At 36.2% G+C, this 24,165-nt stretch overlaps 1 protein-coding gene across 4 annotated transcripts in view; it reads left to right on the top strand.

Annotated features, from left to right (window-relative positions):
* Positions 1–24,165, top strand: part of OLA1 (Obg like ATPase 1) — a 164,065-nt gene that overhangs the window by 79,972 nt on the left and 59,928 nt on the right. For all 4 annotated transcript variants that reach the window (XM_014846610.3, XM_070508126.1, XM_014846612.3 and 1 more), the window contains one exon: positions 13,999–14,174. In XM_014846610.3, coding sequence (XP_014702096.1) covers positions 13,999–14,174 — 176 coding nt within the window. The remainder of the gene's footprint in view (positions 1–13,998; positions 14,175–24,165) is intronic.

Genomic DNA, 24,165 nt, shown 5'->3' with positions numbered 1-24,165 from the left:
TTATCTGAGTTTATATTGACTAAGTATGGCATAAAGCAAAAAAAAAAATAAAATTCTTTTTAGTGTATTCCTCTGTAACTAGTCTTAAGCCCAAATTATCATCTCCTCCCACCTCCCACTTCCCCCCTTCCCCACCCAAAAGAATGTGTTGCAGTAACCACCCCTCCTCTGGTATAAGGTGCTACTGAGCCCAAAAGTTTCAGTTACATAAAATAATGAGGTCATTTTATTGCTAGATGAGTGAAATGACTGGGCTGAACCTGCACAGCTAGCTGCAGGGGGGTGAGGGGTGTGGCAAGGTGCAGGCCCAGCCACATCCATTCTGGTACTGGCTTTGGTTTGGCACCACCTGGTGGTGATTGTTTGCTCTGGCTTAACTATTGATGATGATGACTAGGTCTTGAGGACTTGAGGATAGCAGTAGAATTCTAGGAGTCTCTCAGGTAGTTGGTACCCATTTTGTTGAGCCGGTTAGGGTGGATCAGGTTGGAAGAATACTGGAGATGCAGTGATCTCCTTACACAATTTGCTCCCGAAGGTGCGGTTGTTTGCCTGTCCTTAATCTCTCCCGGCTTACCCTTCCTTCCATGTTTCTTGCCCTCATTTTAGAGCTGTGGGTTATTGTATATAAGGGTCTAATTATTTTGTAAAGTATGTTATCTGGTTTTAGGACATTTACTTTCACAGTACTTTTCATTTGGACCCAAGAATATGATCTCTGTTGTGTAATGTGGATTTAGTCAAACCATTGTTTTCCTGTTCTATCACCAGATGTTCTTGGTGAGTCCTCCTTTTCCCTTTCCTTCTAGTCCTCCCACCCCATATCCTAGAGAAACTAGGTAAAAATCATAATCCATTGATATTATGGATAAAGCTATGAAATAGTTATTTTTAAAAATTAATAGCCAGCCATTTACTTGACTGATTAATACCTGTCACATGTTTACATTTTTCAAGCATTTAAATACCAGTTTCCAACTCTAGTGGAGACAATATTATCTCTTATCACAGCATCAATACATTTAAATATGGGATTAAAAAATAATTTATACTTCCATCAAAACCTGTACATGAAGCTTAATCTAAATTTTAAATGGCATCTATGTAACACAAGTGTTCCGGTTTGCAACCTTGTCTGTCTTTTTTCATCAGCTTGTACTGCGTACTGACCCACTCTCTGCTTCCCTTCTCCCTGGGTTTACTTGTATTTATTATGCGCTGATCTGTCTCCTTTAATAGATTGTAAACATCTTTGAAGGCAGAAACTAATCTTCTTCAGGTTTTTCTCATCTTTGGAATTTGCCCTCCAGCTCCTGGCCCTATTCTCTTTGTGATTAACATTCAGTAAATGTTAAATAATGTGTCTTAAGATGTATGTCTTTGAAATCAAAGTGTAATGATGTACATCTGGAATTTATATAGTATTATAAACCAGTTATCACAATAAAAAAAGATATATATCTTTAACTAGCTATTACACACCTCCAACTTTATGACCAGCCACATTTCATTTTTTCTGAATTTATCATTTTTACTGCCCACTAGACAAAAAATCTTTGTGAAGATTTTCTTTTTAGATTTGATCACTTTCATGTTATTTCTGTAACTAGTATCCAACAATCAGCTGCTTTGTTTGTGACCATGGGTGTGTCTCTAAGCTGTTAGATCCTGTACATAACTAATAGAATCATTTAAAGAGAGTGTAAGTGAGTAAGCAAGCAAGAGCAAGACCACAAGAGCGCTTCTCTGAAAATCTATGGAGGAATTTTATAATCAAAGAGATTAAACTGCAACTCCTCAGCTCAGTGTTAGAACCTTTCCATCAATTGACAGCTGCACGTTTGAACCTATGGTAGCATCTTTTGGTTGCTGCATAGCACAACGTTTGTCTTTTGGTGTGCACTAGTGGTTCTCAACTGGGGGTTAGCAGTGTCTGGAGACATTTTTTAACTTCTCAGCCACGGTGCATGCCTGTGTGCATGTGCGTATGCTCATGTGTGTGTGTGTGTGTTAGTGCCATCTAGTTCGTAGAGGCCAGAGGTGCTGTTAAACATCCTATAGTGGACAGGTCAGCCCCTCACAACAAAGAATTATCTGGCCCAAAGTGTTAATAGTGCCAAGGTTGAGAAACTCTGGTATATACTTTGTCTTCAGTTTTTCACTGATAAGTATGGCTAACATATTTTGAATGCTTACTATGTACCAGGCACCATCCTAAGATCTTTACATACATTATCACTTTTAATCCTCAGCACAATCTTATGAGGTAGGTATTATTATCTGTATTTTACAGAGAAGGGAACTAAGGTGAAGAGAAATTAAATAATCACATAACAAATGAATCAAACAGTCTGAAATAAACATTTGAATCCATGTAGTCTGATTCCAGTTGGTACCCTTAATCACTTCTGCTATACTTACACTTCCATCCTGCCTGGAATGAATGGCCTCTTGACTCTGACTCTGCTTCCCTTTGCTATCGTCTATCCCTAAAAGTCCTCATTTATATTCACACTTTCCCTCCTTACTGATCAGTCCCTTTTCTGTCTTTCTTTTGTGGCTTAATTTATTGGTTTTAGTTATAATATATAGGTATGTGTTCCCTTTTCTTAATTTGATTTATAAATTTTAAAAATTGTACCACAATATGTAATCCAGTGCAACACACCATAGAAGTCCTCAGAAAATAATTAAGTGAATATCTGTCACTGATAGTCAAGCCATTCAGAGGTGAAGAAATGAAACACAAGAAACTTCTTATGTCTGTTATTACAGTTTACCACGTTTTGTGCTTTATTTACCCTCTTAATTTATATAATTGACATACTTAGCACTAGCTTCTTTGAAATATTTGCTAAATATCTTACTGTATGCTGTGAACTTGATCCTTTGCTGTTGTGCTGCATGTGTAGCTTCATCTAGCATCTATAGCTCCCTCTAACAGTTTTTCATTCTGAGTGCTAAGTGCTTGAGACATTCATTCATTCATTACTTTATTCTTCACTTCACCTTATTTGTGTATCAGCTCTGATCGAGGCACTGGAGGGAACTAGAAAAGCATTTAAGACAGAATTCTCAAGCTTAGGTAACTAGGAGATAGAATCACGTGTTCTAATACTAGATACGGATGCTGCAGTTCATGTGAATAAAACAGCCAGATTATTGTTAACAGTTCAGATAGAGGGTATGGTTAGAGAAGTTGTCATTGTGGAGGTATTTCAGTGACATCTAATTAAGGCCATATGTAATGTTTTTTGAAAGGCAGAAGTGAGGAGGAAGAAGATTCCGTGTAGATGGATGAGTAACAGCATCGAAAATGTAAAATGAAAGCACTGAAAGTGGGTCAGTTTGATTGAAAGGTGCCATATTAATGGGCACCAATATTAGAAAAATTAAAACCCTGATTTGCCATTTAGTTTATTTCTTGAGTGGCAGAGAGTTCATTGCTTATAGTACTGATAGTAAAGATAAAATTCTAGTTTTTATTAATTTCTTTACTGCGTTTTTTTCTCCCTTACAATATTACTCTTTAAAAAGGTATGAAAATGCGTTTTCCCAGGAGCCATAATTAGGGTAATATATTAAACCATCACTTTTACCATACTTTATTCCAAACAGGGATGCTAGAGCTCTTTTACACCTGGACTTTCTAGAAGTGCCTTGTGGGTGAGGGGAAATTAAGCTATGCGTTTTAGGGTGTTGATGTGATTTGTAATAAAAGAAAGGATTTGTATTTTTGAGGCTGAGGGAAGGAACTGGGCAAAATTTAGTGGCAGTTGAATTTGAAGAACTTTCAGTGCTTGGAGACCCTGTATAAGAGTTTTGTTTGAGCTGAGGTTTTGTGGAGAGTGAGAGTGGGGCAAGGCCAGTTTATAAAGGGCTTTTTCTCCTGGAAGAGGGAAGGCTAAATGACGTTTCAGAAGTTAGGGAGTGAGTGAGATGGTTATTGGGAAGGTTAAATACAGCGGAAGGAGCTAGCTCAACATTGGAAGTAGAGCAGGATCTCAGTAAATATTAATTCGAAGTATCATTGGTTAAATTTGCCTTTATGCATTGAAAGTATCTGTTACATAGAATAAAAAGTGAAAATCTTGCTGAGAGATGAATGTTAGTTCTCATTAAAGTACTTCTACCTGTTTCTTTGGAAAGAGTTGATATGTTGCAGCAACTAAAAATGTAAAACCTTTGAGCAATTGAATATAATTAAGTACAGGTGTTGGCTCTGGCTTATAATTCATAACTTTTAAGTGACTTTAATGATTCCTTGATGGTGTGGATGCCTAATTAGCTACAATATAAGTACAATACCAGTAACTGTTAGGCAGAGTTTTCTGTATATTTGAAAGAATTATATTGTATAATACTGTAATGTGTTGCTCCTAATCAGTTAAGCCGTGTCAGTAATAACCAAAAGGCTTTTTTGCTTGCTACTACACTAATATAAGCTCCAATTTTAACATTTTTCATGTCTTTCTACCTTTTCATGTCTGTTTCTTTTTTTCTCTTTGTTCATCTTATCCTTCCTTCTTAATGTTTTATTTGTGAGTCACTACTTAAAAGCATATATTTTTAATTTATATGATCTCTTAGAAAATTAGGAGAAAATAATACACAAAAAATTTTAAGGTTTCTCAGAATGTGACTGACACACTTTACTATTCTCCCTTATACTAAATAGGTGTTTGTCTCAAGATTGGGAGTGATTTTTTTACTTCTTGCATTGCTTGATTGCTTCCATATAAGTTAACTACTTTGTTTACAAGTCCTGCATGAATCATTTACAATTTCTTTAATTTTGGATCAGTCCCTCAAAGTCAGCCACGTGTGCATTTTATTTTACTAAACTTTTTGAAAACCATGATCAATTTTTTAATATATCAGAGGGATGGTAGTTTGCTTCCTCTTGGCCAGGATTTGATTTTTCAACCTTTTCCTATAATGAGAGAGGAGGAGGGGAGAGGAAAAGGAAGAGAAAGCAAAAGCAAATTCTTTTGGCTACTCATAGTTCTATTTTCTATTCCAGCATTAAATAATTAGCCTGTAGCATGGACTGGCTTACTTTAGGGCCTTTGCTTTATCTCAAATAATAGGCTTTCCCCTGGAAAATGAAGATTAAAGACTGTAAAGGCTACTTTTGATTGATTCGTTATTATAAATAAGTACAACCCACTAAGTCTAGTTATGCTGTTCTATTTATGCTATTGCATCAAGTAATTAACAGTTTACATTACTAGACCAATCATTTCCATTTTTATATGTTTACAAAATATTTTATTTCTCCAGAGGTCTATAAATATATCCACTTAAAGTAATTACAATTTGATTGATACAACTCTTTTCATTTGCTTCAAACTCTAAAGGCTTAGAGAAACCTACATCCCTTTTAGTAGAATTTTGTTAGTAGAATGATTTATTAGTTCTTTTCTGTGTTCCAAAATTCGCTTTGTTCCCTGATACCTTTGATTTTTTTTTTTTTATTAATATTATGGTAGATTACAACCTTGTGAGACTTCAGTTGTACATTATTGTTAGTCATGTTGTGGGTACACCACTTCCCCCTTTGTGCCCTCCCCCCACCCCCCCTTTTCCCTGGTAACCACCGATCAGTTCTCCTTGTCAATATGTTAACTTCCACCTATGAGTGGAGTCATATAGAGTTCGTCTTTCTCTGTCTGGCTTATTTCGCTTAACATAATACCCTCGAGGTCCATCCATGTTGCTGCAAATGGGCCAATTTTGTCCTTTTTTATGGCTGAGTAGTATTCCATTGTGTATATATACCATATCTTCTTTATCCAATCATCAGTTTTTGGGCATTTGGGTTGGTTCCACGTCTTGGCTATTGTAAATAATGCTGCGATGAACATAGGGGTGCAAGGGACTCTTGGGATTTCTGATTTCAGGTTCTTAGGATAGATACCCAGTAATGGGATGGCTGGGTCATAGAGTATTTCTATTTTTAACTTTTTGAGAAATCTCCATACTGTTTTCCATAGTGGCTGTACCAGTTTGCATTCCCACCAACAGTGTGTGAGGGTTCCTTTTTCTCCACAACCTCTCCAACATTTGTTGCTCTTGGTTTTGGATGTTTTTGCCAATCTAACGGGTGTAAGGTGATATCTTAGTGTAGTTTTGATTTGCATTTCCGTGATGATTAGCGATGATGAACATCTTTTCATGTGTCTGTTGGCCATACTTATATCTTCTTTTGAGAAATGTCTGTTCATGTCCTCTGCCCATTTTTTGATTGGGTTGTTTGTTTTTTTGTTGTTAAGCTGTGTGAGTTCTTTGTATATTATGGAGATTAACCCTTTGTTGGATAAGTGGCTTGTAAATATTTTTTCGCAATTAGTGGGCTGTTTTTTTGTTTCAATCCTGTTTTCCCTTGCCTTGAAGAAGCTCTTTAGTCTGACGAAGTCCCATTTGTTTATTCTTTCTATTGTTTCCCTCAACTGAGGAGTTATAGTGTCCAAAAAGATTCTTTTGAAACTGATGTCAGAGTGTATTGCCCATATTCTCTTCTAGAAGACTTATTGTTTCAGGCCTAATCTTTAGGTCTGTGATCCATTTTGAGTTTATTTTGGTGTGTGGTGATGATACCTTTGATCTTTGAAGTAAATATAATAAATTGAGATGCCTTTCTCCCACTTTCTAACTTAGGGAAAGTAGTTAAAACTATACATTTTATGTAATACAGAGATAAAGAAATATTACAAGCTTAAATCTGGTTATGAATTAGATTTTGTCTTGCTTATATTGCTTTTATTGTCAAGAGGAGAATAGGCTTTATCTAGGTTAGTACTAGAGTTTTAAAGTGCATCTGTAAACCTAGTCTTAAACTATACTTCTAAATCAGAGCATTTGGAATGTGATAAACATCTAACTCCTCCTTAAAACCACTCTTCCCCTGATTCAATAAAGAATTTTTGTCATCTAATTTATGGAAAGGACATAGAAACTGGCACTTTTCCAGTGTTTATGAATAAAGCCATAGATTTTAAGAGAATTGCCAATGTAAGTTTAGTTCTCTCTCTTCTCTTTAAATATTAGTGAGCTATAGAATTATAAGGAAGTTGAGAATCCTAGGTCTGACACAAGATAGAACTTTGCTTTGAAGAATGGATTAGAAATTCGGAAAGATAATGATTTTTTGAGCAGGATATCCTTGTCTTGTGATCTCAACATTATAGTTAATAATTTATCTTCTACTTGTTTAGGAATGTGGCCCCTAACCTTTTATTAATATTCTAAAGTGCTACTTTCCATTTGTTACTTACTAACATAAAAACCAATGTTGGTTTTCTATTAGCTAGCAGGTGAGATCCAGATTTACCTTGCTGCTTGGACTTCCCTATCCTTCACCCCAACCTGATGTAATGTTTTTATCTTCTACTATTCTTCAATAGTTTCTCACTATAGTAAGCTCTCCAGTCGGCTGTGTTTATTTCAACCTTTATTTTATTCTCTAGTGCTTTTCCCCATTACTTGTCATGCCTTTCTTCATCTTCTTTACCTATACTATTTTTTGTATATTTAAAGGCCTTAATGATTAATTATTATTAATTAAACTTATATTTGAAGTCCTTGCTAGTGAATATTATTCTCCTTTTATTAGATTAGATTCGTTTTCTCAACTGGATTGTCCAATCATTGAGACCAAGATTCTATTATTTTGATTTTTGTTTTTAATTCTCACAAGACTTAGCATAGTATTAGATGTATAAGCAAGCTTTCTTTAAAAGAGGAACTTATATTTAGGACTTATATTTAGTCCACTTAGAGTATTGTGGTTTGCATATGTGTTGAGGAGGTGGTAGTTTATATATTGCTTTATATACCAAGAAATTCCATGTCTCTGCGTTGTGTAGAGGTAGAGGATGGAAAAAACACAAGTCAAATAGGTCCATCTTGACTACATACCTCTTATTCCCAAGAAATCTCTAGACATGCTATTTAGAATATCAAGGTTTCCGTGACAGGCAGTTTATAAAGCACTGCTGTGAAGTCTGTACACTTAAATATATCATGTGTTTTAAAATCCATTTCTGCATCTAGCTAGGGATGCTTTGCTTCTGAAAACTGAATACAGCCCAAATTTAAGTAGTAATATAGCAAAGCGGTTCACAGAAGTCCTGAATTACTGAAGTATATTTTTATTTCTGAAATCCTTCCCAGTTAGATTTTGCATCTTAAGCATATAGATTTATCCTTTTTACTCAAATCTTTATGATAGGCTTTGAATGAATGAATGAGTAAGTTGATCAATCTTCATTTGATTCATAATAATTGAAAATAGCCAACTCATTTCAGCCACTTCATACCAAGAAATAAATATCATGCAGAATGTCCAATACCATATGGATAGTCAAATGTATCTTACCAAGTCATATATTATTTCTGTATTTTGACTGGATCTCAGTAAAGAAGCTACACAAATTTTAAAAGTCTCAACTTTAGTGTAAGCATTGACATTTTGCATTTATTCACTTATGAATAGATTTTATAATAGAAATGATTTATATAATAAATAAAAAGGTTTTTTGATTCATTTTATTTGCTGTTACCTCAAAGTATACTGGAGCCACTCAGGGGAGTTCTGAGCTGGAAATTCTGTTAATGAGTGTATAATAGAGGGATAAGAGAAGACAGCTAAGAGAGATATCAGCATTTATAGGGTACTTAGAGCAAGAAAAGGAATAGCCCAAGAAAAAATGGCCAGGGAAAATAGAAGACAATCAGGAGAATGAAGTTAGAAAGAAGCAGTGGAAGAGACTATGTCAGTGCTCTGAAGTTAGATGCTACTGAGAGATCATTCAAGATTCCTGAAGAATAGCCGTTTGATTAGCATCAGGAAGGTAAATCATTGGTGTCCTTTTTGAGATCAATTTCTGTTGACATGGTGGAGGCACATACCAAATTGCAGTGGATTATGTTTTAAAGAGGAACTACAGAAGCGGAGAGAGCAGGTACTGATGGCTCTTTCAAGAAGTTTGACTCTGAGCTGCAGGAAAGAAAGCATTAGCTGGAATGGAAATTAATGTCCGAGGGTGACTGACATGATTAATTTAATGTAGAATCTTAAACCTACTTAAATGTTGATGGGAAAGTATTAGTGGAATGGATATGATACTAATATAGGAGAGAGAAAGGCAAAATAGATTGCGGTCTCGGGAAATAGAAAGAACAATCTGTGGAGCAAACTTCCTTGGGAGAGGATAAGATCCAGAGCAGAGATGGTAGAGAGATTGCCCATAGACTGTTGGTGGGAATGCAAACTGGTACAGCCACTATGGAAAACAGTATGGAGATTTCTCAAAAAGTTGAAAATAGAAATACCCTATGACCCAGCCATCCCATTACTGGGTATCTATCCTAAGAACCTGAAATCAGAAATCCCAAGAGTCCCTTGCACCAACTATACACCTTCCTTCTTGAAACATTTTCTTTCCCTCACTCGCATAAGAGCATACTCCTGCTTTTTCTGTGACTGTGCTACCCCTTCTTAGTCTCTTTTGATGACTCCTCCTTGCTATCACACATCTGCGTGTTGGAGCGCTCTGTCTACGTGATGTCGTTCAGACCCGTAGCTTGCAACACATCTGATTAACTCCCAGCTTTGTATCTCTGGTCATGACCTTCCATCCTACATCTAGTGCATCTATAAAATATATTCCCGGTACAAACACTTCTCATCTTCTCTGTGGCTATAATTTTATTTCAAGTTACCACTCATCTGGTCATCTCTCATCTGCACCACTACAACCACCTCCTAACTTAGTCTTTCTGCCCTCACTCTTGTCCCCTCCTTTAGAGTCTGTTCTTTTTTTTTTTTTTTTTAAGATTTTATTCTTTCCTTTTTCTCCCCAAAGCCCCCCGGTACATAGTTGCATATTCTTCGTTGTGGGTCCTTCTAGTTGTGACATGTGGGATGCTGCCTCAGCGTGGTTTGGTGAGCAGTGCCATGTCCGCGCCCAGGATTCGAACTGACAAAACACTGGGCCACCTGCAGCGGAGCGCACGAACTTAACCACTGGGCCACGGGGCCAGCCCCTAGAGTCTGTTCTTTTTAAAGTAGCCGAGGTGGCCTCTTTAAATCATAAATCATACATTCTTACCCTACTTCCCCTTCATCTAAAGCTCTCCAAGTAGTGGCTTTCCATCACAGCTAGAATAGAATCCAGACTCCCTGGTTTACAGATGTATGTGAACTGCTTTACTTCTCCAGCTTAAACTATTTACCATCCTCTGCTGTGGGTCACCTACCCTCACCTTATTTCTATTTCTGAAACACTTCAAGCTTGTTCCCATTTTAAAGCTTTTTATACTTTCTTCTTAGAACCCTCTTCCCTCAAATCTTCACATTACTGCCTCATTCTGGCCATTCTGGTCTCAGCTTCAGTGTCATCTCCTCAGAGGTCTCCCTGACTATCTCAGCTAAAGTATTGGATAGCAACGTGTCGCCCCACCTCATCATTTTATACAAAATAGTACTACCAAAAAAGTTTGTAAAAATCAGATGACATCCCATCACCAAAATGTCCATAGTTAATATTTTCAGACATTTGTTGATTTTACCAAAAAATGTAGTCTTACGTTTTTGGCTAAATTTATTTAAACAGGAAATGTCACTAATGTAAGGATAATTAATATCACTAGCCAAAATTGAAAATAATAAAAATAAATACAGTGAAACTACATATTAAAAATTTTTTAGCCTTTAGAAGCTCTGAGGCTGAGGCCTGCTCTGTTGGTAAAAAGGTAAATTTATAATATTAGAAAGACCAACAGCATCAAACTGAGACTTTCTCTTTGACGTAGTCAGAAGGACTGAAAGAGAATTGAAACGGAAATAACTTTCTCACCAAGCAATTCAGTATGATATGGTGTAGTCTTCAAGATGACTGGAGTCGTCTTTACCAGTACAGTGTGTCCCTCAAAGGGCAATTGTGATAATTGTAACAATTATGATAATTGCTTTAGTTAATGTGAAGTTGAAATAAATAACTTTGACGATGGACTAGGCTAAAAATGTTCTGGGGAAATAGTAAGAATCGATGGTGGAAAAACCCTGTAAACTCATAAAGTTTATTTTAACCTCTTCCAAGGTGAATTGAGTAACATGAAATGATATTACTCAAAATTAATGTCTGATTATATTACTATGGAATTTCTCCTCAATTACTAATTCCTACATCATAAAAAAATAGTATATGCCTCAATTACTAAAAGAATTCTACATGTTGAGCTCTCTGCTGAGCACTTTACATCTGATTTAATCATACCCCTTCTCTGAGAGGCAGAAACATCTTCATTTTAAAGATGTAAAAGTGAGATCCCTAGAGGTTCAGTGATTTGTCTGAGATTTTATGACCAGTAAGCCTGTGTGACTTCAAAGCTCTTATTCTTAACCACTAAATCTTGTGCTAAAAAAGATAAGATGTGAAGCAATGCTATAATGTAAGTGTAGGGTAAGGTCTGTTGACCTGGAAGCGTATCTTTGGAAAATAATCTCTAATTTTTTACTTCTAAGAAATGGGAAATTACCCAGATGGCCACCAAATTTTCGTAACCTTATATTTTACAGCTGCTTTTGGCCTCATTTTATCACAAGGCTATTTAATTTTAAAGGATAACTTTAATGTTCCCTTCACTTAATTTTTTTTCCCCAAAAATTGGCACCTGAGCTAACAACTGTTGCCAATCTTTTTTTTTTTTTTTCAGTACTTTATCTCCCCCAATCCCCCTGGTACATAGTTGTATATCTTAGTTGCAGGTCCTTCTAGTTGTGGCATGTGAGACGCCACCTCAACATGGCCTGACAAGCACTGTCGTGTCTGCACCCTGGATCCAAACTGGCGAAACCCTGGGCCACCACAGCAGAGCGTGTGCACTTAACCACTCAGCCACGGGGCCGGCCCCTCACTTAATTTTTGTCTTAATTTTTGTCAATATTTATTATCAAAAATAAATTTAAGTTCTCATAATATGTTGCCACCTCACATACAAATGAATATAATAATACTAACTTTCAGGCATAGTAACAACAATGCAATCAAGAGTGTATAGGGTCTGTGTTGGAGTTTTTTCTTATATGGGGGGAATGGATTAGTGATGATCCAACCATAACTCCTTTCCTAGCCTAATCCTTGGCAAACTCCAGGTGAGGTACAATCTAGAGGTTAATTTGAAGGTTATAAGATAGACAGGTGATTTCCCCCACCTGTATTCTAGGTTTTCTATTTGGATTAGTTCAGATCATCAGAGAGCTTTATTTTCTTTGCTTCCAGAAGAATTCCGATTACTAAGTTTCTCTCTATTATCCACTTCATTAAAATTGAGGGTTGTGATTAAGACGTTGCCATTTAACGCCTGCTGATGATTTACTGTAGGGATGCTTCTGGGGACGTCACTATAGTTTCTTTCTCATGGGCCCTACGTAAGAGTGATTATATAGGATGTTTTTCATTCTGAGTGTCATAAAAAGTTTAGTTATTTCTATAACTGAACTGACCATGTTTCCTTTGTTGCTCTGACTGCTGGGAAGCTAACTTTTATTTTTATTTTCCTGTTTTATTGTGCCATTTGTATGAAGTGCCTCCAATCATAAGTAAATAATATTGTGCTTCTAGAGAGACTTCTTTCATACTTTTCAAATATTTAAAAAATTTACCTAAACCACTGTTTGTCTAGTGTGTTTATTAGTAAGATATTACCTCCCTATTTCTTGACAATTTTGTTCATATGAATTTGTCACTATATAATACATCAGTTGTATGCCAAGAATACTTGTGTTATTTTAAATACTTATATTTTAATTGCATAATATACTATTTTTTACTATTATTACTGAATAATTCCTCACTAAGATACAAACAACGATTATTTTTAATTATGGGAAATTATATTTAAAAACTCCTTGTAACCTGTAGTGAGAATATCTTGGTCTTTGGTATATAAGAATGAGCTATAGTCACTGTTTTTCTCTTATCAAACTGTCTTTCATGATTCCTATGATACCTCTATCTAAAATAATTGATGCTTTATGTTTGAAAACATCTCATTTTGGGAGTATAATCTAATTGGTAATTTTAATTAAATTAATTTGTTTATAAATGTGTTTCTTGTTTTGTGGGTACATCATTGCTTTCTGTTTATAATATTTCTTGGTATTTGTTCATTTTTGTTATACTGTTCTTTATCTGGTAATTTGAGTAAATCTCAGTTGAATTATGTTGCCACATTATGTCTTCAAAAGGGCATAAAGTCAGTACACATGCTTCAGTAATATCTGGTTGTTTTACCCTTATGTTTCCAGTTGGCAATTTGAAATTATGGCTTCAACTGCACTTTAAATATGTGATAATAGCATGTGTTTCTAATAAGGGCCAGCATCATTTTGTTCAGATAGTGTGAATGGTTGTCACTCATATATGACAAATGCACCTTCATCTGCTTCTTTGATAGCCCCCTAAAAACCATACCCTCAAATCAGGCCGATGAAATTAGCTGCTGTGTAAATTGTGTGTCTGAGTGGTTCATTATCTAATCACCGTCAGAACCACAGTGATAAAGTAGATTGAAGCAGGGAAGAGGCCTGCCAGATGATTTCACCTCCTCCCCCGACCCCCCCAAATCCAGTTTCCCTTGGAAACCCTAATAGTGCAGTTTAGAACTTCAGGCTCTCATGCCTGGAATTCAGGCTCTTTTAATGTACCAAACCTGAAAATACCAGTAGTTCTGGAGCATAATTTTCTTTTCTGTAAAGATCATAATTTTATTTACGTCACTTAGTTTTTGAGATGTTGAGGCTCTTAAACTACTGTTTTGTTGCTAGTGCCCTAGATATTACTAAATAGGAAAATAAAAATATTATGTCCTACTTGCAAGAATTCAGAATAATTTGAATAAATTGATAACCTTCTAGGAATCTTTGTTCACTCTAATAATGATCTTCTCTATCATTTGTTTATTGAATTGCTTCCCTTTAATTCATTTTAGGTGCTTTTGAAGATGATGATATCACGCATGTTGAAGGAAGTGTAGATCCTATTCGAGATATAGAAATAATACATGAAGAGCTTCAGCTTAAAGATGAGGAAATGATTGGGCCCATTATAGATAAACTAGAAAAAGTGGCTGTCAGAGGAGGAGATAAAAAACTAAAACCTGAATATGTAAGTAAAAATTTACAGTTTCTTCAGATACTTGAGTTCATTTTTCTTGATTAATTTTTTTAAAAATAAAGCAGATAAAATGTCTAATATTGTTATGGAGTTTAAGAATCTAAAGGTCATTTCTGTTTGAAAAGTTGTTGAGAAACTTCGTTTTTGTTTTGGCAACAAAGGTCGTAGTGACAGACTATTTAAGGTGTTCTTTGCAAGCAATATTTAGCAGTAATATTGAGCGTTTATATGGTTACTATGTATATCCTTAAGTTTTAGTGTCAGAGAAGTGTGGTTTTATGATGAAAAACTTACTGGATTTAGAGAAATGACTGAACACGTGAGTTTTGTGGATTTGAAGCAGTGAATTTATGCAAGGAATTGATCTTCCATAGGGGTTGACTGAATGAGTGCGCTATTAAAATCTACAGATAATTTTAATTTTTTATGGAGTGAATAACTCATGTCATTGTCTTTAATATTCAAATGTGTTTCCTATCACACTGTAGTGGATAATTATCAGTAATATTATAATAAATGTTTCAAAATCAGTTTTGAAGCTTTTAGTTTAAATATCAAATTTCTTTTACATTAAAAAAGCAATGCCCACTTATATATTTTCTCATTTATTAATATCTCCCATAAGCTGTTCTTGGTTTTTATGCTTCTTTGTCATAGGAAGGATTTTCTTTCTTTTTAACTTGTCATATATTTTTAATACGTGCTTATTTTTAATTTTTTCATTTTCAGAAACTGTGATTATCTTTTTTTCTTCCTCATTTATTTTTAATAAGTTTGGAAAACTCACAGTTGATTAGGGAGCTCTACAATGTTAAGGAAGAAATCAATTACAGAGTCAACTTCTAAACTTAGGCGCTGTATCAATAAATAATCGTCAGAAGTGCCTGGTCTTTGAACAGAGAGACCTCTGTTGTGCTACTGATTTACTTGATAGTCTGGAGTAAATCCAAGTCATTTTACTTCTCTTAACATCTTAATATCTGGTTATTTGAGTTTTTTCCTATTCAAATAGAATGGAGAACAGAGAGAGATTTGTCTGAGGAAATTGTACAGGATTTAGGATGGAAAAGGGGATTAAAAATATGGATATGAAAAATATTCCTTTTTGAAAAGGGAAAAAAAATGTGAGAAAGTTGTTGAGATTGAAAGCAATTTATTTGTCCCAAACAGCATAGGTACTGATTAGAATAAATCCTTATGCAGTCATCCCTTAGTTCATTGAAACTTACTGACATGTATATGTCTTTCAGAAACATTAACTGTCTTAAAAATAAGTTTATCCATCTTGCTTTTACTTAAATGTGAGAAAGGGGCATCAGGTTCTTCTGAAATTCTTGGGCTACCTTTTCCTGGCTTTTCCTCTCAAAGAAAACTAGAACTATTGCTCCTTGTAATAGCATTTTCTTCTCATTTCTAAGCATTTTCCTAAACTTTCTGAACAAGATTGGAAAGCATGGCTGGGACTTGTTGTACAGAAAACTCTGATCACCTTCTCCCCATTCGTTTTCCCTTTCCCCATCCAGCTGTTCTGGATAGATGGAAAGCATTATAGCCTAATGTTCTCATTTCCAAGAACTATGATTATTCCATCGTTTTCTTTCCTCATAGAAGATTCAACTGCTTCAGAATAGGTTATAGATCAGTGTTTCTCAACCTTTTGTTTAAATTATCACCATTTCTAAGGAAAAACATTAATCAAAATTTAATTTAAATTAATTAATTTCTCCATACTGAGAGAAATTAAATAGTAATGAGTAAGAATTTGTTGGATAAGATTGAGCTTTGGAGGGCCACAAACCGTTTTAATAACTAAGTTTTTTCCACTCCCAAGAATCAATTTTTGCCCCTGTAGAAGTAATATTACCTCTATAGAGAATGCACGCTGCAGATTATCTTGTAGCAAACCCAACAATGGGAGGTGTGGTAAAACAGATGACTCTTTAGAAATTTTTTTTTAGTTTGTTGTTAACAAAAATGGGATTTGGGTTAGATCTGTAACTCAATTTAGAGAGGACTAACATCTTTACGATACTAAATCATTCAATGCAGAAGCATCTTAGATTTCTATTTATTGAACTGCTGGACATTTTTTATATGTGTTATCTTATTTAAACTTCACAACATGCAAGATAATATATTGTTATCTCAATGGAAAAACTGAGGAAGCCCAAAGTTCAAGAAGTTTGATGAATTGCTGAAGATTTCACACTTAATAAATTGTAGATCAATTTTTTTTTTTTTTTTTTGAGGGAGATTAGCCTTGAGCTAACTGCTGCCAATCCTCCTCTTTTCGCTGAGGAGGACTGGCCCTGAACTAACATCCATGCCCATCTTCCTCTGCTTTATATGTGGGATGCCTACCACAGTGTGGCATGCCAAGTGATGACATGTCCACACCTGGGATCGGAACTGGTGAACCCCGGGCCGCCAAAGCGGAACGTGGGCACTTAACCGCTGTGCCACCGGGCCAGCCCCTAGATCACATGTTTTAACAACATAAATTTGACTACAGGGGCAATATCTTTTTTTCCCAACATTTTTTTTTTTTTTTTTTAAGATTTTATTATTTCCTTTTTCTCCCCAAAGCCCCCTGGTACATAGTTGTATATTCTTCGTTGTGGGTTCCTCTAGTTGTGGCATGAGGGACGCCGCCTCAGCGTGGTCTGATGAGCAGTGTCATGTCCGCGCCCAGGATTCGAACCAAGGAAACACTGGGCCGCCTGCAGCGGAGCGCGCGAACTTAACCACTCGGCCACGGGGCCAGCCCCTTCCCAACATTTTTTTAAATTGTAAAATATGTCTCGAAAAAGATGCATTAACTTCACGTGTATAGTTTAACAAATAGTTGTAAAACAAAGCGTGGTAAAACCTACTTGCGTGTCAAGAAATACAACATTAACAGCACCCCAAAATATCTCCATCACTTACCAGTCTTAACATGCTCCATCTTCCCATAGATACCCACAATTCTGAAATTTACACTAGTAATACCCTTGGTTTTTTATACCACTGTGTGTGCCACCTAAGACAATATGAATTCGTTTTTCCTGATTTCAAACTTTGTATAAATGGTATCATGTTGTATGTGTTTATGTGAGCATTTTTCACTCAACATTATTTTCTACAATTCTTTCATCTTGCATTTATCTTTAATTCATTTATTTCTTTACTGTAAAATATTTCATTGAAAGAATATACCATAATTTTAAAATCTCTTAATACTGTCACTGGGCATTTGACTTTTCCCCCCAAGTTTTTGATAATTATGAACAGTGCACCCTGAAAATTCTTTTACATCCTGGCATACATAAGGGTAGTCTAAGGCCTATGTCTAGAAGTCAGTAGTATATGTATATCTTCAACTGCACTAGATAACACTGGTTTCTTAGTATATGAGAGTTTATTCTGTTGTCAACACTTGTATTATCAGATTTTCGTTTTTGCAATTTGATAGCTATGTAATGGTATTTGGTTATGGTACTAAATAACTATTTAAAACTGGAGACCTTTTTTTTTTATATAATTACTGGCCCTTTAGGATTTCCTCTTTTGTAAAGTACCTGTTCTAATTCTTTTGTTCATTTTCTATTAAATTAGTGTCTTTTTCTCATTAATTTGTGGAGGTTACTTGTATATTCTGGATACTAGTCATTCATTTTAAATGGGTTACAAATATCTTCTCCCACTCTATGGCTTTTGTTTTTGCTCTTTTTATGGTATCTTTTGATGAAGAGGTCTTAATTTTAAGGTTAGTGCTTTTTGTGTCTTGTTTAAAAAAATTTTTCCTCCTTAAGATCATTAAGATGATCTCCTGTCTTCTAAAAGCTTTATTGTTTTACCTTTCACATTTAAGTCATTAACCCCCTGGAATTTATTTTGTGTAAATAGTGTAAGGCAGGTATCTGATTTAATTTTTTCCCCATATGGAAAACTTGTGTTCCAGTACCTTTTTGTGTGTGTGTGTATGAAGAAGATTGGCCCTGAGCTAACATCTGTTGCCAGTCTTCCTCCTTTTGCTTGAGGAAGATTGTCACTGAGCTAACATTTATGCCAGTTTTCCTCTATTTTTGTATGTGGGATGCTGCCACAGCATGGCTTGATGAGTGGTGTGTAGGTCCATGCCTGGGATCTGAACCTGCGAACCCTGGACCACCAAAACTGAGCATGTGAACTTAAAACACTATGCCACCGCACCGCCCCTGCAGCACCATTTTTTAAAAAGACTGTCCTTTCCCTACTCCACCAAAGTGCCACCTCTGTCATAAAATCGAGGAGCTGTGGCATAGTACCTCTTTCCTGAGGACTGACACATGACCCTAGGTAAAAGTGGCCAAAAGCAGTGGGGGCATCACAACCTGTTGAGAGATGAAGGTGAGAAGGGGCAGATGAAAGGAGGGGTTGATATTCCATGGAGTCTCTGGTGCAATATGTGTTCCCCACATCATTTCTATACTTTCCTCATCCCCAACTGTCCCAGCCTCTAGTCTAGATCAGAGGCAGTTAGAAGTGTGGTCCTCAGACCAGCAACATCACTTCACCTGGGAGCTTATTGGAAATGTAAGCTACAGATAAATCAGGATCTCTGGGGATAGGTTTTAATAAGCTTTCCAGGTGATTCTTGCATGTGCTAAAGTTGGAGGGTCGCTGCTCTAGACCTTCTCTCTCCACACCCCCTCCCCCCACCACAGGGATAAGTGGGTTAGGCCTCCTCACTCCCGGCCCCTTTCTTGTCTGGTAATGCCTCGCTATCTTACTAGGTCCTTGGTACTATTAAGAAGATATTTTCTATATTTAGACCTATTTTATTGTTGTCTTTAGAGAGGGGGTTACCCTGGATCACCTAGTTCATTATTTTTGAAAATGGAGGTCTCCTGGATATAATTTTGCCAAGAATTTGCCTGATAGCATAATATAACAATATGACAGTTGATGAAGATGGAAACCAATGTTAACTATGGAAAGGTGTTTGAGAATGAATTAGTTTTGTAAGTAGTTGGTTTATTTTTATGTTTGCCTTAAAAAAAAGCAAGTCATATAATATGTACAGTATAGTCCAGTTTATGTAAAAAATGATGGCTGTATTTTTATAAGTGCATCAGAAGAGGTATAGAAATACACTCAATCATGTTTTCACAGTAAACATTTGGAAAGTAAAATAAGTATTAATAGTGAAGTGTTTGGAAAGGGGAGTAGGTATGAGAGTAAGTGACTAGTGGGCACTTCGTTAGCCTCTGTACCTCTCTTATCTCACGTTTTTCATGTATTATTAATTTTTTCATTTAGAAAAAAGATCTAAGGAAAGTATTCCCTTTAAGTGGCCTCCAAAAAAAGGAATTAAATGCATATACATTGTCCTTAGCTGTTTCTGACCTGCATCCATCAAACTGTGATTTTAGTTTTGCACTGGCGAAAGTTTTGAAGTTTCTGTCTGGAGTTGGAAAAGGAATAAGGTAGGGGATGTGAAGGTGGAAAAGATGCACGTGTGAGAAGTCATAGTCTTTGGGATCACTTCCATCTTCACTAGCCTGAAAATTGTGTAGGCAGTGTCATTTAGAAATAAAGATTAAGAAGAAACTGAAGAAACTCCCTGTGAGTTTTCTCAAGACTGTGCCGTTTTCAGTGGCAAAGCCATTTTGAGTCATGGATGAGACTTTTTGCCTTTTTTAAGCTAAACTTAGGTTTAGGGCTTAGGTTGGGTTTCCTCAGAAGTAGACCCAGAGGCAAGGATTGGAGTGCAGGTAGTTTCCTTGGGAGCTGTTTCAGGGAAGCACACATCAGAGAGTGAGGAATTCAGACCAGGAAGGGAAGGAAGGTGATACAAAGGCTGTAAATAAGCAGGTGGAAACCCTGAGCAGCTGGGCCTCAGTCCTGCTACGGAGCTCTGGAAAACAGGGTAGAAGTGTCTTCTGGTTTTTCTGTTGGAAGGATGAGGAAGCTGGGGTAATTATCAACTAATTTCCATCAGTCTTTGGTAATGGGCTACTCCTAGGATTGTTAACTCCCTGGCACCTGACGTCTCTGTGGTCTGAGCACAGCGCTTAGGCAGAGTTACAGATGCTTTCAGTAAGAGGCCATCAACATTTGCTGGACCTATGAGAGCAAAGGGGATATGGGCAGGGCACTGACAGCCTCTGCTACACAACTGTTCACCCAATGTGCGTTTAAATTTTTTGTCCTGTTTTTGGTTGTTCTTTAGGATCACAAGTTTAATTTGTGGGTGTTCGATATTTTTCCATGCTTCTGATTTAGCCTTAGTCTTCCCGATACAAAGAGGGGAACCTATGTGATTATATCATCAACTGATTCCTGAGGGGAGTTTCTAAAAAAATGTTTCCTGATTTTCTCTAACAAATGGTCTAAAGGTGTAATATGTGATTGGCTTCTTGTCTTCAGTTTATGTTTGTAATCTTTGCTACCAGAATCAGGGACTTTAATTGGACATAGATCCCAGGAAGTTAGAGGAAAAACAGGTAGATCACTTTGTTCACTAGGTATTTACCTGATTATTCCTTAGTATTCATTCAAATGTGTCTTTATTTTCAGGATAATCTTTCAGAAATCCAACGTTCAAACCTCTTTTCCTATGAAGTTTCCATTTTCTAGATTTGGATGTCATTTGTATTTTTATGTAAATAAGCAGGGAAAAGTTGGATTAGGTATATACTGTAGCATAAAACATGAGCCAACTTTTTAATGCCAAAACAGAATCTTTCCTAAGTGTGAGGTTGGTAAATTCTGACATAAAGTCCCTTTTCATACTGGGTCTTGCTGTCTTTGGTAAAACTGAAGCACTAAAGAAGGCAAGATTGGGATAAACATTTCCTATTGGTATTAATTAGCCAAGTATTTTAGTTTTTGAGGGCTGCAGTAACAAGTACCACACACTGATGGCTTACAGAAATAGAAGTATGTGTTTTACACTTCTGGAGGCTGCAAGTCTGACATCAAGATGTTGGCAAGGCCATGCTCCTTCCGAAGCCTCTAGGGGAGAATCCTTTCTTAGCTCTTCAGCTTCTGGTTTGTGGCAGTACAACTGCAATCTCTGCCTCCATCTTCACCTGGCCATCTTCCCTCTATGTCTCTGTCCAAATTTCCCTCTTCTTGTAAGGACACCAGTCATGATTTTATTGAGGGTCTACCCTACTCTTACTCCAGTATGGCCTCATCTTCACTAAAGTCGTGTGCTGCATAACAACATTTCGGTCAACACGAACCATATGTATGACAGTGGTCCCATAAGATTAGTGCCATAAGATTAGTGTGTAGTATGTTATACCATCTAAGTTTGTGTAAATTCTGCAGGGGAGGAGGAAATTTTCTTCTACCCTTTTAGGTTCTTCTGGCTGGTCTAAGAATTAAGTTGACATGAGACATATTAACAGGAGAAAAACAAAAGTTTAATAACATGTATGCATGGGAGAAACCCAGGAGAATTGAGTAACTCACCAAAGTGGCCCAAGCCCTCACCTTAAACACCATCCTCAGCTAAAAACAGAAGAAGATATTGGGGGTCAGGAGAGTCAGGGACTTCAAAGGGAAGAAAGGCAATTCACAAGTAGGTGAAAAGGAGCAGATAGTTGGAAAACAAGTGTTTGGCCACACAGAAACAGAAGAATACAGAGGGAGCCCAACAAACAGACTTTCCCGGGTTCCTCCCTGTCTGCCACCTAGTTCATGTTGTGCTAAGGTAATAGCTCACTTCCTCAGACAGGTTTTTTGTTTTTATCTGAATTCTTAAGGGGAAGATAATAAGAAAAGTTTTGTGAGTCTTTTGTTCCTTAGGAATAATCTGTCTAGGGGCCAGCCTGGTTGTGTAACGGTTAAGTTTGCATGTTCTGCTTCCGCGGCCCAGGGTTCACCAGTTTGGATCCTGGGTGCAGACCCACGCACCGCTTATCAAGCCATGCTGTGGCAGGTTTCCCACATATAAAGTAGAGGAAGATGGGCACAGATGTTACCTCAAGGCCAGTCTTCCTGAGCAAAAAGAGGAAGATTGGCAGCAGATGTTAGCTCAGGGCTGATCTTCCTCAAAAATAATAATAATAATAATCAGCCTAAAATAATCCTCATATTAAAGAGGCACATTTTGGGGTGGCAAATTTTGTGCCCCTTCAGTGTACTCTATGAAGTTCGCATAAGGATGAATCACGTAATGTTGCATTTCTCAGAACGTATCCCTGTCATTAAGCAATGCATGGCTGTAATTTTCAAGTAAGGTCACACTTTGAGTACCAGGGGTTAGGACTTCAACATATCTTTTTGGAGGACACAGTTCAAGCCATAATAATAACACCAAGGCATCAAGATCAAGATTGATTTTAAATCTATTTAAGTGTCTATACATTCCATTTGGAAAGACAAAATTTGGAAAATGAAAGTAGAAGGCTTTAAGGAACAGCTTATTTTATATTGATCAATTATTTGGACATTACCGTAGTTAAAAAAATATTCATAGAACTAACAGTTATCTAATTGAACAACTAATGGAGGCAACCAGAAATTGTAATTGAGTCCTTTTTTCCTGTCAATATCTCTGAGTTAAGTAATGTCCCTGAAAACATATAGCTGTTAGCAGATTTCATCTCATTATTCTGACGGTGGTTTTTAAAGTTGATTTTTACATAACTTTAAAAAAATCATTAAAAATATTTAAGTATGTAATAGATATGTTTTTCGCTAAAATCAAAATATCCAAAAGGATATACTGTAAAAACATAATTCTCCCTCCGACTTCTGTCTTCTCATTTACCCTTTTCTTCTCTTTAGAGCCTTATGTATCCTTCCAGAGCCATTCTTACATGACTAAAAAAGAATGTTTCTAAAAGACCAAGATACTAAAAGTACTTGGTGATGGTGGGTAGCATTCATTCGTCTGTCTCCCCATATTTTGTCTGTCCACATAGTCTCTAATTCAGTTAATGGAACCAAATTGTTTGAACTAAAACCCAATATCTTTGACTCCTTTCTTTCCTTTACCATTTACATCCCATCCTCTTGATTTAATCCCCTGAATGTTCCCTGTATCTCTTCCTTCCTCCTTATTTTCATGACTTCTTTAGTTTTCCATTGAAAATAGTTTAGAAGAAAATATTAAGTGATAATAGTGGCTTAGGGAGGTAGAGATATGAATGCTTTCCCCTTAAATGTTTTTCTACTTTGATTTTATTGCTTTTATAAAATAAAACTTATGGAAATGAACTCTGAAGTTAAAAATATACCAGCCCATTTAAAAATGCATGAGCCAGGGATGTGATTAGAAATTATTGTAGTTTATTATTTGGGTCTACATAATACACATACCCCAAAGGAAAGGGGTTATGAAATTTTCAAAGTAAGAGTGACAAGTTTCTTAATTTGATGTGGCAATACCAATGTGGGAGTCAGACTGTGGTAGGATGGACTGCTTCCTTGGTCCAGGAGAAATGATTCTCATAGTAATTAAGAATAAATGAGGGTTTTTTGGACAATGATGCTCTTAAGGTGGCAGTGGGAAAGACTGAGGTGAAATGTCTCCTTCTTGAACTGGGATGAGAAGAATGAGAGTGTGGGCGTCATTGACCAGGACTGATCTAATGGTCATCTTAACACTGTATATTTTACTTTCTTAGTTTTATAGTCATTACTTTAAGCAATTCATTGTTTTTCTTTTCAGATTTTAGGGGAAAAAATTTCACTTCTTGTTTGGTAATACATTATGTGAACGTATAGGTAAGATCTGCTAGAGATGAAAATCTGCTGAGTCATTTAATCACAGAAGTTTTATTGTATTTTTTGATTAGGGTCTTTTAGTTGTAAGAAACAGAGATTCAACGTAGGCTATTTCAAGAAATGTATTTTTATTTTTAAAATACAATGCAATAAGGAAAATGGAAATCCAAAAATATTCAAGATCATTAAGTGTGGTATGGCCAGGCCTTTTGGAGTTGAATTGTAAATCAGCCCAGGACAGCACCTAAGAATTGGGCAGACGTCTTTGTGGCTT

This window comes from Equus asinus, chromosome 4 (assembly GCF_041296235.1).
Source record: "Equus asinus isolate D_3611 breed Donkey chromosome 4, EquAss-T2T_v2, whole genome shotgun sequence".
In the NCBI taxonomy this organism is placed as follows: Eukaryota; Metazoa; Chordata; class Mammalia; order Perissodactyla; family Equidae; genus Equus; species Equus asinus.
Note: the sequence above shows the minus strand (reverse complement) of the source record. Positions and strands in the feature narration are given on the sequence as shown.